Source organism: Plecotus auritus (genome assembly GCF_963455305.1).
Source record: "Plecotus auritus genome assembly, chromosome: 3".
NCBI classification, from domain to species: domain Eukaryota; kingdom Metazoa; phylum Chordata; class Mammalia; order Chiroptera; family Vespertilionidae; genus Plecotus; species Plecotus auritus.
This window is the reverse complement of record NC_137772.1, coordinates 148698254-148713689: the sequence shown is the minus strand read 5'-3', so window position 1 is coordinate 148713689 and position 15436 is coordinate 148698254. Positions and strand designations below refer to the sequence as shown.

The 15436-nt window shown below is 37.3% G+C and overlaps 1 protein-coding gene across 1 annotated transcript in view; it reads left to right on the top strand.

The window, feature by feature from the left end:
- The window catches only part of OTOGL (otogelin like), a gene marked incomplete at both ends in the record, with an annotated part of 145047 nt that overhangs the window by 55080 nt on the left and 74531 nt on the right, over nt 1-15436 (top strand). Inside the window, 3 exons of the mRNA XM_080659575.1 lie at nt 498-605; nt 1349-1487; nt 11614-11748. Coding sequence (XP_080515701.1) covers nt 498-605; nt 1349-1487; nt 11614-11748 — 382 coding nt within the window. The remainder of the gene's footprint in view (nt 1-497; nt 606-1348; nt 1488-11613; nt 11749-15436) is intronic.

Below are 15436 nucleotides of genomic sequence, written 5' to 3'. Positions count from 1 at the left end.
ACGTCCCTCACTGGGAATTGAGCCCACAACCCAGGCATGTGCCCTTCGCCGGAATCAAACCTGGGACCCTTCAGTCCGCTGGCCGATGCTCTATCCACGGAACCAAACCAGCCAGGGCCAGACTCTTTCTCTTAAGCAGTAAATATTGGAAAAAGGGGCCCTCACTACCTCTTTAAATTTTTTTTTCCAGAATCTCATTTTACCTATGAATTTTGGCTTTTGTCTCCCTTTTATTATATTAAATGATAGCAAAAGGTCAAAATTACTGCATCCAATCATTTGCCTGGCATTTACTTCCTACTGTGATATGCAAGATACTGTATGGAAAGAAGAGGAGGAAGGTAAGGACTGGGTTCAACCCTTCAATAGGCCAGCTAGAACATGCCTATGACAGATGTAATGAATAGAGATGGTTTTGAATATGATGAGATTACTGATTTCTTTGAAAACTGAAATTAGTAGTTTACACTACATAGCATTTACTCTTCTTTTGGAAGAATGGCGGAGCACCGAGGAAAGTGTTATGTTCCTGAAAGCTGTCCATGCATCTGGAAAGACTGGGAGTACCTCTCAGGAGAAGTGATTGCTACACCATGTTATACCTGGTAATCAGGTTCATTTATTTGACAAAAAACATCCTAAGCAATTGTATTAGTTTCGACCATCTTATATTTAGTTAAGGTGACTGACTTCAACAAAAACAAATCAAACCTGAGTAAATAAGATTTTAAAGTCATTCATGCATTGATAGAGAGCTACTATCTCTAGGGAATCATACCATTATTTTTATGCATATTTGTTTCACACATTAGAAAAGTGTAAAATATGACAATTTGAAAATGTAATAAAAAATATCTCAAGTTTATAAAAAAGTGATAAAAATTCCAAAAAGAAGTTCACATTTAATGGAAGGTTTTATTTTTGGAAACAAGCCTAAAGAAAACCATAAAATTGAAATATAATTTTCTTAATATGCAGATAAAGATTCTAAGCTCATGAACAAAATCATACCTAATGTATTTAAATAGACTCAAGTATCAAAGATGGTATTGTGGTCTTTTGGCTACCAGCATGCCTATGTTCAATTTTTCATTCCACCATCTGTTTTCAGTGTAACCCAGGCACAATTTTTGGGATTGGTTGTGGTGTCTGATATTTTATTTAAACAAAGTGGTAAATATATGCCTAATTAGTCAGAGTAATGTTATCAGAACAAATTGGCAATATTTATAAGGGCTATTGGCTCAGTGATTGCTCTTGAATGCAAACCTTCCAATGTTTATGCCACTTGAAAAAATTAATTAGAGCCATGTTTCTTACAATGGGGACTTCTGTTATTTTCTAATAGTGTTTGTCGACGAGGAATGTTCAATTGCACATACTATCCATGTCCAGCAGTGTGCACAATATATGGGGATCGGCATTATCATTCTTTTGATGGACTGGAATATGACTATATTGGTGATTGCCAGGTATTTTTGATAAAGGTATGTCACAATTACTTATACTTTTATTTGCAATTATGTAAAGGCAATGTAAAAAAACAAGTATGCTGGGCCATGGTATATCAAATCCATACATCATTAATATAATTTATAAAATTAAGCAATTTAAATCTAATTTCCTTGGCTCATTCTAAAGATTTATTATTTACTAGAGGCCCGGTGCACAAAATTTGTGCACTGTGGGGGGGGTCCCTTCAGCCCAGTCTGCACCCTCTCCAATCTGGGACCCCTCGGGGGATGTCCGACTGCCGGTTTAGGCCTGATCCCAGGGATCATATGTTTAATGCATTTGGATTTTCTGTATACCTAAATTTTATTTAGATATCACTGATCAAAGAATTAAACTTCTAAATCCAAAAACTAAGCTTTAGAAAAAAATTGCACAAAAATAAACAAAATAACAGATTTCCTCCAGCAAAGTTACCTGTGATTATTTTGAATGCATGTTTCCCCCCCAATACTTTCCTGTTATTAGAGGTTTGTGTGTGATACTATTCTTTAAGCATATGTCAAGAAAGTAGACACATTCTCATTTTGTATTAATTCAATTAAATAAGGAAACAAACTAAAATCTATAACCTTCTAAACTTGAACAAAGCTCCTGCTTATGTTTTAAGCCACTAAATTTCCCTTTTGGTAAAATTCTTGGCTTCCTTTGTGAACAATTTTATGTTTCTTAAAGAGTTAGTCCCTGGGAATGGATTTGGCAGGTAATTATAGATGATGACAACTTGCCTAAAGGAGCTTTGTGTTGTTTTGATTGTTTTTGGAGTATAAGGAAGACACCATGATGCATATACATCAATTAGTATTTGTCCTCTTAGTGAACAATTCTACATTCGAATTTTTTCATCCCCTGCCATTTAGGTTGTAAATGGAGAAGCTTGGGGTTGTAGATAACAATGTAGAAATTTGAATACATAAACTGATACCACTTTCTCAAAATCAGCCAGACTCATTTTGTACCAAACCCTCATTTCCCTTGATACTTAGGTGCCTCTGACATTCCTTTAAGTATCTTCCTCCTTTGACCTTCTGGATATTATGCAGTTTGAGCCCTTTAATGTCTCTTTTGGTTTCTTCTTTGTGTCTTCGTTGCCTTTTCTTCTTCCTGACCCTAGGTGACTGACTGACTTGGATCCTTCAGGGCAAGAACCAAGTCTTAGTCATCGATTCATCAGCACAGACCACCGTGTTGGGAACATAGTTGTTCAATGAATGTTGACTGAACTGGGTGTCTTTTTCTTTTTGGCAATCTGTCCTTTTCTCCTAATGCTTGGTGTGTTCACCCACAATCTTAACCATCCTATAGGCTGAAGAGTTCCAAATCTACATGTACAACTCTAACCCTCAAATTCTAGGCTGGCTTTCTGAATCAATTTCATTCCCACAATAACATTTTTTTTTTTCATCCTGGGGACTGACCACCCACAACCTAGGTATGTGCCCTGACCAGGAATCAAATCAGTGACTTTCTGATGCATGTGATGACACTCTAAACCACTGAAACACATTGGCCAGGGCTATATTACACTTCTTTTGGGTTCTTCATAGGAAGGAGCTAACACAATTATGGTGGCATTGTAAAAGCTAAATAATTATCTGTTTAATTTTTTAAGTCTCTACTAGAGGGAGAAACCACAGCTTACACTTAATTAGTAATCTAATATTTTCTATAAATGGATATACATGCTTTCAACATGAAGTACATAGAGCAGTGCTTTTTAAACTTTAGTATCCATGCACATCATCTGAAGATTTTGTAAAATACATATCCTGAGTCCATGGGTTTGGAGCAGGATCTTGGATTTTGCAATTTTTAGCAAGCTACCACAATGTCCCATGTCCAAGGTCTACTCTTTGAGTAGCAAGGATGTAGAGCACTTTCTACTTTAAGAAACAGACTTTAATTATTTTTGAAATTTTCTTCTTATTCTGAATAGTAAAATTTCAGTCACATCTAGGAAAAAGGAAGTATTATTAACAATATCATGTCAAACATAACATGTTTCCATTGGACATTTCATTAATGGTAGTTAAAGGTGCTTTTAAAAATACCATTTTAAGTAGTAAAACAAAAATTTTGCCAAACTTTATTTTCATTTGTATACAGAAAAATTTGTTTTAAAATATTTACTAAAACTATTTAAAACTGTATTCACATATCACCGTGTTTGCAAACATTTTTCATTTTGTGACAACGATCCATGCTTATTCATTATCATTTCATTCAATTAACAAATTTTATGGCCTATTTAATGCTAACAAAGACATGCCTATTCTATATACTCTACATTTGAACAGATTTCTCCAAGAAAATTCTAAAGTTTTGAAGACAGAGACCATGCCTTACATTTATTTTTTTCTCCCCAAATAATTTAGCAAAATGCTGGGTGTTTGGTGAACTCTTAATAACTACTTATTTGATCTGTATGTTCTGCCTTGCTTTTTCTTAATCCCTCATTTGCCTTCACAATAATCATAGTACTTACCACTATATTTTCAAATAGTGATTGTTCATAAAGTCCTTTAAAATATTTGTCTCAACTCTCCTGGAAAAATGAAAGTGTATCTTTATGTTTGATGCTACTTGATTACTGCAGTCTCTTTTTATTAATGCTGTAATAGAACTGTACCATTCCATTTAGCAGTCAAGATATACTAAGGTTTGGCTTTTTAGACTTTAGAAACTTGATTTCCTATCATCACTTTAACTTGCCATTATAATCTTCTATTAAAATGAATACATCATGTTCAACTTCAAATTTTGATAAGGTTTGACTACCTGTATATGAGAAGATATGTCACAGGAAATATTCCTCTAATCTTTCAGTAAGCAGTGAAATTTGAATCTTTAATTTCTGAATTAAAATTTATGTAGTAAAGTTAGGGTTCATGCGGTAAGATTAAGATATGAAAAATATTAAAACTACATTTTCGGGTTCTAGAATTATATGTGCCTTTCTGCCTGTCAAGCAGAAGTGTTCTTTTCTCTTTTTTTAAATAACATTCTTTAAGAAAGAAAGTATGAAAAGAAATAAAAATAAGCAAAAATAGAAAGTATGATTACAAACAACAGACTTCAGAACTTAACTTTTAATTTATTTTGGTAATAAAAAACTTACTATTAATAATTAATTAGAATTATACGAGTGAATTATTTATTATATTATGCATAACCCATGGACACAGACAATAGTGTGGTGAAGGCCTGAGATGGGAGGCAGGAGTGCACTAGAAGAGGTCAATGGGGGGAAAAAGGGGACATATGTAATACTTTCAACAATAAAGATTTAATTTTTAAAAAAGCCACAAAAACACAAACACTAATCCTTTGGATGGGGGATTCACTGGGCTCTTTCTCCCAGGAACATGCCCGTGCCTTTCCCTTTCTTTTCCTTTCCTCTTACACTTTTTCAGTGGCAAGAGTCATTTCTGTGAATAGCAGATTTAATTATTTCTTACCAAGCAGCTCTCTTTTCTACTTGTCATGATTACAGATTACAGACTTTATCTTTGTTATTTGTAACACATTTTTATCTGGTGAAACTCATCATTTATTTCTTTGGACCCTCTGGACAGTTGGACTTTTAAAAATTAATACTTTCTCATCCCTGCTGGTGTGGCTCAGAGGTTGATCATTGACCCATGAACCCGGAGGTCACGGTTTGATTCCCAGTCAGGGTATATGCCCGGGTTGTGGACTCGATCCCCAGTAGGGATGTGCAGGAGGCAGCCAATCCATGATTCTCTCTCATGATGAATGTTTCTATCTTCCTTTCCTTTCACTTTCTCTCTCTGAAATCAATAAAAACAAATTTAAATTGAAAAAATTAATACTTTTCAACTTTATTTTATAAGTATAATGTTATTTTATCCTCACATTTAAAGAGATATTAAAGCAATTTTTTAAAAAATCTCACAACTCTAGAGTTTTAAATGTAACCTAGCTCTAGGTACAGAATAAGTGCTTATCATATCTTGGTTGGTGCCTATTAATTCTTAAAAATAATTAAGTTCTCTGATATTTTATTCATTTTGGAGGCTGTTTACTCTTTACTATAAATAGCATAGGAAATATAGCACATTATTTTTTAAGTGTGTTTTCCTAAATTTCCTAATTTAGGGAAAAGGTTGTAATTGTGCTTCCTGAGTTAAGACTTGTTTAAGAGAAAAAAAGAGATGTGAAAGCAAACAGCACCTTGAGCTGTGCTAAAACCTCAAGAGAGAACACTGACGATCTTCAACAAAATTGAGAAATATAATATTCAACTCCTAAGTTCAGAGCCAAGGTCGACTTCCTTTAGTCTGTGGCAAGCCCCCATCACTGCTAGGGTTTTTCTTATCATTTGTTCTAGATTAGGTTTTTCAAAATTCTATTCAGGTGGTATCTCAAAAGTTCAGTGCTTTCTTTAAGCCTCTGAAAACCCTCCTAATTTCATTGCTCTCAAATTCTTTGCATCATTTTCACATCAATATATCTTACGTGATTTATATGTGTCAGACTCTATAATGAGAAGTGCATGTACAATGATCAGCAAAAAAAAAAAAAAAAAAAAAAAAAAAAAAAGATATGGGTCTTTCCTACTGTGAATCTTAGGCTGGTGGGGGAGAGTTATTAATCACCTGATCACAAAATTCATAAAAAAATTCAACAGTAAAAGTCAATAACGACCTAAATGCAAATCCAACGAAACCTTATTTAATGTTTTTCTTCTCTGTTCCTGAAATGATTCTTAAAGTGGTTTGTCTTCCAGGTGCATGTTTGTTTGCAAATTTGAGAGTTTCCCAGATGAAATCTAAAACTGGCCCCCGTACACAGAGGGCCAGGAGAGACCGAAGAAAGAGGCAGGCTACTCCAGATGGGTAGGAGGCAGTTTTAGGGAGCAATGGAGCTTGCATATGAGGCTTGCCTTGGGCAGCAATGAGACAGCTCTCCACACTTGCCTGTCAGAATCTTAAGTTTACGGAGAGGCCTTACTTGACTTCAGTCACTTATGCAATCGAAGTTCTCCACAGCACATTGATCTCTCAAGGCTGTGTCCTTGAAAACGGACTCCACTGTGGGAATGGTGGGCAGAACTTACATTCCAAAGACAGGGAGGGTTAAGGAGACTCTAATTGTCTGGATTCAGCTCAAGGATAAACTGCTCATCCAATCCTCTCAATGACCCCCTTTAACAGTGCAGTTTTTACTTATATTGTTTGCATCGCAACATGTGAAGACAAAGGAGTCAGAGGCAGACAATACCTTGGGCCTTTAATGATTGTCTATGTAACAGTGGATATTTTCAACCCATATCAGTTCTTTATAGTTTTCTAAGCATTTTTATATCAGGAAAATCAGAAATTTTAGAAAGTAAATTAAATTGGGTGATACAATCTAAAATACTAGTAATTACCCTCCAATTCTGACACATTAATGTTTCCAAAGCTGAAATGGAAATGGATCTTAAATTTTATTTAATTTTTAGAATTATATGAACACTACTTTGTAGAAGGCTTTTGCATATTTTAAAAATCTATTTGAGTAAGAAGATGAAAATCTTGGAGTTTATTGAATTAATTCTTAAGTGCCCTTTCCGGAAATCAGTGTTTAAATAATTTTCTACTTTGTTCATATAAGTTAACTCTTAAATATTATATCCTTATTGGAAGTTTCAGACAAGATAGTTGTGATCTTTTATTTATAAGATTCATCTCTATTATTAGTCTTAGATATTAAGGTTCAGTATTTACTTTGCATTGTAAATAATTTACATACTTTGATAATAGATTCCATGTATCGAAACTTCCTAAAACATTTCAATAGTAATTTAGCATAGGATTTTCTAGTAATCTTTTAAACTTTTTATAATAATTAATTACATATTAGAGTCTACACTCTATGCCTTTATGCTAGGCACTGTTAAGGGTACAATTATGATGATGCTAGTAGCCCTGCTCATGAATCAGTGCGCCAGTAGGTCACTACCACCCTCCTGTAGCTCTCTGCCTGCTGCCCTGCCCTCCTGTAGCTCCCCCCGCCCCCCTCAAAGCTTGCTGCCCTGCCCCCTCCTGTAGCTCTCCGCCATCTGCTTGTAGTTCTTGCCCCACCCTCCTGCTGATCTGTGATCTGGTCCTTACGTGGTTGGTCATTACGCCTCAGGGCGTAACAGATAATTAGCATATTCCTCTCTTATTATATAGGATTAGCCTTACCCTCAATTGTTTTACATTTGGAGAGTCATTATTAAACAAGAAGCTAGAAGGCTGGGCCAAATGAAAGCTCTGTTGTGGAGATGTAATGGTTTTTTGACTACAGAATCAGTTAACAGGAAAGTTTCATGGAAGCAGGAGGCTTAGTACCTGGTGTATTTCACCCAATTATAACACTTCTTTATCAGTGATTTTCAAGTAGATTTCCTTTGCAGTGAAGCACCTCAGGGTGGTATTTCTTGGAAGTGACATTGAGTTAAGCGTTTGCTATTTCAGGAAACAAACAGTAGGGAGTGGGTGCTGTGGTGATTTGGGTGTAAAACCCAGAGGGAAATAACATCCTTGAACAGGGCCCAGTGCCTCACAAAGGTGACAACTGCAGGGTGGTTATGCCTCCTGGCAGCAGGAATTCAGGGATGCTCTGATATCATTGCTGCAGCTTGGACCATCTCTCTGTGAATGCTCTGCTTTCCGCTTACTCAGGCTTGCTTGTGTAACTTTTCTATATTTTGTCTCCATCCTTTTTTTTTTTTTTAATATATTGTTATTGATTTCAGAGAGAGGAAGGGAGAGGGAGAAAGAGATAGAAACATCAATGATGAGAGAGAATCATTAATCAGCTGCATCCTGCACACCCACTACTGCGGATCGAGCCTGCCACCCGGACATGTGCCCTTGACCGGAATAGAACCTGGGACCCTTCAGTCACAGGCCGACACTCTATCCACTGAGCCAAACCAGCTAGGGCTTGTCTCCATATTTGCTTCCGTTCAATCACTGTTTTGTTTCTCTTCATGTCCTAAGTTTGCTCTCACCTGTTCAGCTCCCACTCCGCCTTTATTCTCTCTGTCTATTCACCTTCAGATCTTACTATACAAAACTTTTCTAAGTTACTATTTTCTGGTTCAAATGGGAGAGAGATAATCTAATTGGGTAGAGCTGCGTTTTTTCTTGTCAGCATTAAAGTCCATTGGTCCATGAGTGAATGTATTGCTTTGGGTCCAAGCAGCTGTGGGACATAAACATGGCTGCCTGTGGCTACTGTATCAACAGGGACTTTGTGTGGGATACTCTCTTAAAAAATATTTTTACTGATTTTAGAGAGAGAGTAAGATCGATGCAAGAACAAGGTATCCATAAGCTGCCTCCTGCATGCCCCCCACTGGTGAGGGAGCCTGCAGCCCAGGTACAATACCCACAGTGTGGGGTAGTTACTCTTAAAAGGTTAAGACTGATATGTCAAGTAAAATAATACACTACCTTGAGAAGTGCTGACATTTTATGTTTTGTAATCACTTGGGAGAATATTCTCTATAATGTTTTCAGTACCTGAGCATAAAGAGTTTGAGGAATCCATGTGGCACATTGATATTGACTTTTTTCCCCTCTAGCTTTGTAATCACACTCACTATGTTGCTTAGCAACTCTGCAGCATTATCTTCAAACCGAATGTGACTTGAAATACATGAGAAATGGAAACTGGAGAAATGTGATTCTTAGGAATTGATATTATTTCAAGTTACTGTCAACATAACATGCTATTAGAAGACTATACAATACAGAACGCTTCTTGGCTTTTTTGAGTTAATATCAAAAGCACAGCAAACATTGAGTCACTTTAATTATTAGTAATAGAAATGTGATGGCCTTAGCCTTTTAGCCAGCTTTTCACATCCTTTAAGTCTTCCCAAGAAGAAGAACAAAACAAAACCCTAAATTACATGTTATTTTTGTTCTTTGAAAATTGTTCATAAAGGCAAAAAAGTGTGGCATTTTTTTTTTTAGTAGTACAATGCCATAATCATTTTATTCCCCTTTTCAAAATGTAGGCCCTGCTTTGCAAAAGGATTGCTAGGAAGCAAGAGCTCTCAGTGCTATGAAGGAAGGAAAAGTGGGATGCAGAGTGAAACATCAGTTACTCTGTCAGCAACATTGATTGAGAGCCAGTCCTCTAGGCACGATGCTACAGTAATTACTAGTGAGACAGAAAGAATTTAGAAAAACTGAGAGATATATTGAGCTAATGTTCATATTGCTGGCGATACGAAAAACTAAGTGTGAAGAATTTGCATCAAGACCTATGTGATTTCCAAACATTTAAAGACTTTTCTCACTTTGAAAATAAACACTGACCCAAATGTCTAAATATGACAAGGATTCATGTGTGTGAGTCCTTGAAAAGTGGATACTCAGTCCAGAGAAATATCGCTTTTTTTTTTTTTTTTTTTCTGATGAAATTTCCACTGTCCCTAAGTTAGAGCAGTGTGGCTTTTAACTTTTGGGGGGATAAGGACCACTTCAAAAATTTGATTGAAGCCAAGGGTTTTCTTCCTAGAAAAATATAGATATTTAAAAACAGCATTTTACAATGAGTTTTCAGGGTCTGTAAAACTATAGGAGCCATCCATGAAACTGAGATACAAAATTAGAAACCCTGATTCTAGAGAGCATGTTCTTAGGGATGGAGTGGGGAGTGGCCAAAAAAAGGTGAGGGTGAAGTGAGAGGTAAGGGGGTTAGATTTAGAGTGTCTGGGGCTAAATACTCTCTCAAACTAAGGATTTCCTCTCACCTACCATTGACTTTTCTCTTTTCTCTTTAACCACTATTAGACTCTTGCTAATTTCTCTACAAGTGGCATAAAAAAAAAATTAGAACCCTGGCTTGTGTTGCTCAGTTAGTTGGAGCATCACCCTGTACACCAAAAGGTTGTGGGTTTGATTCTGGGTCAGGGCACATACCTAGGTTGTGGGTTCAGTCTCCAGTCAGGGTGCCTACAAGAGGCAGCTGATAGATGTTTCTCTCTCTCTCTCAAAATCAATTTAAAAAAATTAAAACTCTGTATCTGCCCTTATTTAGCTTATTAACCTTGGACAATCAGTTAATCCTTCTTGACCTCTGTTTCCTAATCTATAAAATGGAGATAATACTTAATTCAAAAAGTACCATAAAATTAAGTGAGATAACATATATAAAGCTCAAAGGAATCCCTCAAATGATATGCATTATCTTATTTACTAACATGTTCCAAGGTTTTGTATCTATTTCAGTGTTCACTTGTAGGCATATAATTATTTAGTCAGAAAATTCCTAAAGATAAGATAAAAGTGTTGTCTAAAATGAATTTTTGTAAAAATTCCCCTAAACATCATGTGTTTTGGCTTATTTATTGGAAATAAACTGGTTAATACATTTGAGTTATTCCTATCTGATAAAGAGGGGATATGAAAATTGACCGTCACACCATCACAAAGATGGTGGCGCCCATAGCCACAAGATGGTGGCTCCCAGTTCCCTCAGCCCTGCTGGAGTCCCCAGTCTTTTCAGCCCCACCAGGGGGGTGGCAGGTGCATGGTGCAGCTGGACCCACCCTCATTCCCCCAGCCACCCAGGGCTGGCCCGAAGCACAAGCAAGCCTCGGATGGTGGTTGCCCAGCTGCCCAGGGCTGCCTGAGGCTCAGGTAACCAGGGCTGGCCAAGGCTTGCACTGCCAGCAGTGGCAGCAGCAGAGGTGTGATGGGAGCATCGCCTTCCCCTGATCGCCAGGTCGCCTCCTGCCCCTGAGGGCTCCCGGACTGTGAGAGGGGGCAAGCCGGGCTGAGAGGACCCCCCCCCATTCCAGTGCATGAATTTTCATGCACCAGGCCTCTAGTATTATTATAAGATGGAAAAAAAGCTTTGCTAGAAAAAAATTAACAGAATATATTAGAGATAAATGTTTAAAAATTAAGCTATCTTGGTATATTTTTCATACTATTAGATCAAAATGAACTTTATTTTAGAGGTAAGTTGTATTTCAGTTTTAATACTCACTATTGTACATCTTGGTCTTCTTTCAGATTTGTTAATGAAAATAGCTAAAAATTATGTATAGTATACAATTGTATTAATATAATATTATTGACATTGCAGAGTGAAGAAGAATCAGATATATCTGTTATTGCCCAGAACAAGAAATGCTTTGACAATGATATTGTTTGTTCTAAAAGTGTTTTGATTTCAATTGGGGACACTGAAATTTACCTGAATGATACTCCTGACAAAGAGGTTAGTGAATTATTTCTTTTAGGATCATTATAACTTGTACTAAGGATACTGAAAATAAAGTATAAATAATTGGGGTACTTTTTCTCTGTAAACGGTTACTAGCTTTTCATTTTTTCTTGGCTATTTTTATGTGGCTACAGTGAGTCATACTTGACTTGTCTCTTCTGGTTACACTCTAATTCTCCATATTCTAATTATTTTATCTTTTCTTCATTCCCATGGTTATCACTCTGACTTTAGCAACAGTCACCTATTACCTAGAGTACTTCAACAGGCTCCCAACTAGAATCCTGACTTCCTCTAGTTGATCCTGCCACACTCCAGTCAGGGTGGTTTTCCTAAAATGGAAATCTAATCTGTCACTCTAGTGCTTCAAAACTTTAAGTGACTTCCATTTCCTCACAAGGCCTCACCAATCTGACCATTGCAACCTCTCCTCACCTACTTCTCATCACTTTCTGCTTCTGACCCAGGTTCCAGAAGGTGGGACTTTTATCAGTTCTGCAAAAGCTGTGTGTTCTTCTCTCACTTCTGTTTCTTCCTAATTATCATTGCTCATACCTGGAACAACCTTCAACCTTTCCATTAACTTATTCTTATGTGACAGGTTTCACTTTATCTCTTTCAGGATCTCCTCTTCATGTATCCTACTTTAGTGAAATTAGGAGAGTGGCTGTCTTCTCTATTTGTCTATGAGTTATGTGAGAATTAGAGCCACTGTCACCCTGTTTATTCTTGCATTCTGGAACCTACCCAGTTTGAAAGAATGAATACATTTCATTCATTCATTCATGCTTATGTCTACTATATATCAAAATCTGTGTTAATTGTTGAGATTGAAACAGGGAAAAGTCATTGTGCTTTCACTGCTAAGGATATTTTCTGAGGTGAGGAATATATTCAAGTAAGTAAGGATGTGTAGTGTGATGTGTTATGCATGGCATGAATATGTACAGATAGTATGGGAAGCCCTGGGAAAAAGACCTAAACCAACCCTGGGTGTTTAGGGTAGGTGCTAAGAGCATAGACTCTGAAGTTAGTCAGTGCTCAACTTGGAATCCCTATTCTATCACCTGCTAGCTGTGTCACTCTGGGCAAACTGTAGCTTTCCCATTAGTAAATTTGGGGTGATTCTACTTCTTACATTCATGTGAAGATTAAACTAAATAATGAATTTCAAGAAATGGCTCCTTTCCTCTTCTTTACCTTCCTTATTTTTAAAAGCTCAGAGACATGTTCTGGATGTAATTATTTGAACTGAGTCATAAAGGATAAGCAGGTATTAGCCAAATAAAGAGAGAGAGTAGGAAGGCAATCAATACAGAGGAAAGGACCAGAGATTAATGATAAAATGGCATGTTTGAAGAACTCCAAGTGGTTACGTTTAGTTGAAGTGTATGGGAATACTGGAAGGAGGGTATGGCAAAGAGACTCGGGGAGAAGTGTCCAGATTGACTTTAATGCAGGGGCCATGAGGGCAGGGGCAGTAGACAAGGAGGCTGGTTCCAGATTATGAAAGGTCTCTAATGGTATAAGACATCTGAACTTATTTTAAAAGTAAGAAATTTTGGAATAGAGAAATGACATGATTGGACATATGGCCCTTAAAAAGTGTCCTCTGAGATTTTAAAACAGTGTTCCCCAAAGTTTGGCCTGCAAAATTTCTGCATCTGAAATATCTATATATATAAAAGCCTAAGTGACCAAATGACTGTTCGACTGTTCAACCAGTAGCTATGACACACAATGACCATCAGGGGCAGACGCTCAATGCACAGGCATGGAAACATGGAACAGACTGATGAATCTCGGAGAGAAGGAGGGAGGAGGAGGGCAGGAAAGATTAACTAAAGATCTTACATGCATACTAGAGGCCTGGTGCATGGATTCATGCACTGGTGGGGTCCCTTGGCCTGGCCTGCGGGTATCAGGCTGAATCCATGCACCAGGCCTCTGACATCCCCCAAAGGCTCCCGGATTGTGAGAGGGCATAGGCCAGGCTGAGGGACCCCACTGGTACACCAACCTGTGCACTGGGCCTCTAGTTTATTATAAAAGGGGGTTCCTAGGTTCACCTTGGTAATGAGAATGGTTGAGGTTGAGAATGAAAATCTATTTTTAATGGTACCCCAAATTCTTTTGCATACTTAAATTTGAGAACCAGTGCCCTAGAACAGGGATGGGGAACATCTAGCTTGTGGACTACATAAGGCCCTCAAAATCATTCGGTCTGGCTCTGTCAAGGCATTAGGAGTGAGTTATTTAAATATTTGACCAAATATAGCAGGCTAATTTTTAAGTTGATTATTTTGTATGGCCCATGAATGATGTTATAAAATATCCAAATGACCCTTGGCAGAAAAAGCTTTCCCACCCCTCCCCTAGAACAGTGGTTGGCAAACTGTGGCTCGCAAGCCACATGTGGCTTGTGAGCCATGGTTTGCCGCTCTGTTGACTAATGAGTTTGCCGACCACTGCCCTAGAACATAGCTTACATCTCAGTCAGAAACATTGAGACATTGAGACAAGCCAGGCAGCACTCCAGCTTTGGACAAAACAGAGTTTCTATAATCATTTTGACATACTTTTGAAGTAATTACTACAGTTTGGTATAACCATCAACTAGATATTCATGTATAGATGAAGGTTCTCTCTAAGAACAAGGATGTATTAAAAAAAAAAAAAACCCGAAGAGAAAATAATGCTCTTATAAAGACAGTTTAACACATTTTTGAAGTGGTAATTACAGCTCTGTGTAATTTTCAAATCCAATTTTCACCCATAGGCAGGTGATGAGGAAAGGTCATAAAGATAACTTGACCATAGAAAAATCCCTCACTAATATTGTTCTTGAACATCAAAAGTGAAAATAAGTACCATTTACTTTATGGCAAATGAATTGCTCATCTAGCCAAAGAAAATAAACCTCTTTTTTTTCCCCTCAATAAATGTCACTTCTACTTTTATTAAAAACTAGAGGCCCGGTGCACGAAATTGGTGCAAGAGTAGGCCTTCCTTCCCCTGGCTGCCGGCACCAGCTTCCCTCTGGCACCCGAGATCTGGGCTGGCTTCCCTCCAGTTGCCCACAGGCACTGGGGACCCGGACTGGCTTCCCTATGGCCCTGGCTTTGTCCGGAAGGACATCCGGAATGACGTCCAGAAAGATGTCTGGTCTAATTAGCATATTACCCTTTTATTATTATAGATGTAAGATATAAACTTTTTATGAATTTAACCTGTACTTTAAATGTTGTAATTCTTCACATACATTTTATTTTTATTTTTACTTTCTAATTGATCTTAGAGAGAGCGAGAAAGAGAGAGAAGGAGAGAGAAACATCAATCAGTTGTTTCTCATACTTTCCCTGACTAAGGATGGAACCTGGCGTATAGGACAATGCTGCAACCAACTGAGCCACACCAGCCAGGGTTAATTCTTTACATTTATAATATCACTAGAGTTTGTGTAAAGTGCTGTAATTCTCACCTAAAGTGGATTTCTCTATTTTGGGCAATTCATAATACCATGCTCTCTGAGAAGCATTCTTCTTTCCTAATCTGAAACAAAAGGAATATGCATCTCCTTTTGATCAAAGATAATTGTTGTGTGGTAGTAAACTGTCCTGTCTAATACAAACTGTCATGTAGGCAAATAGAGAAGATGTGCTTTTACACCAGGATAATTAAT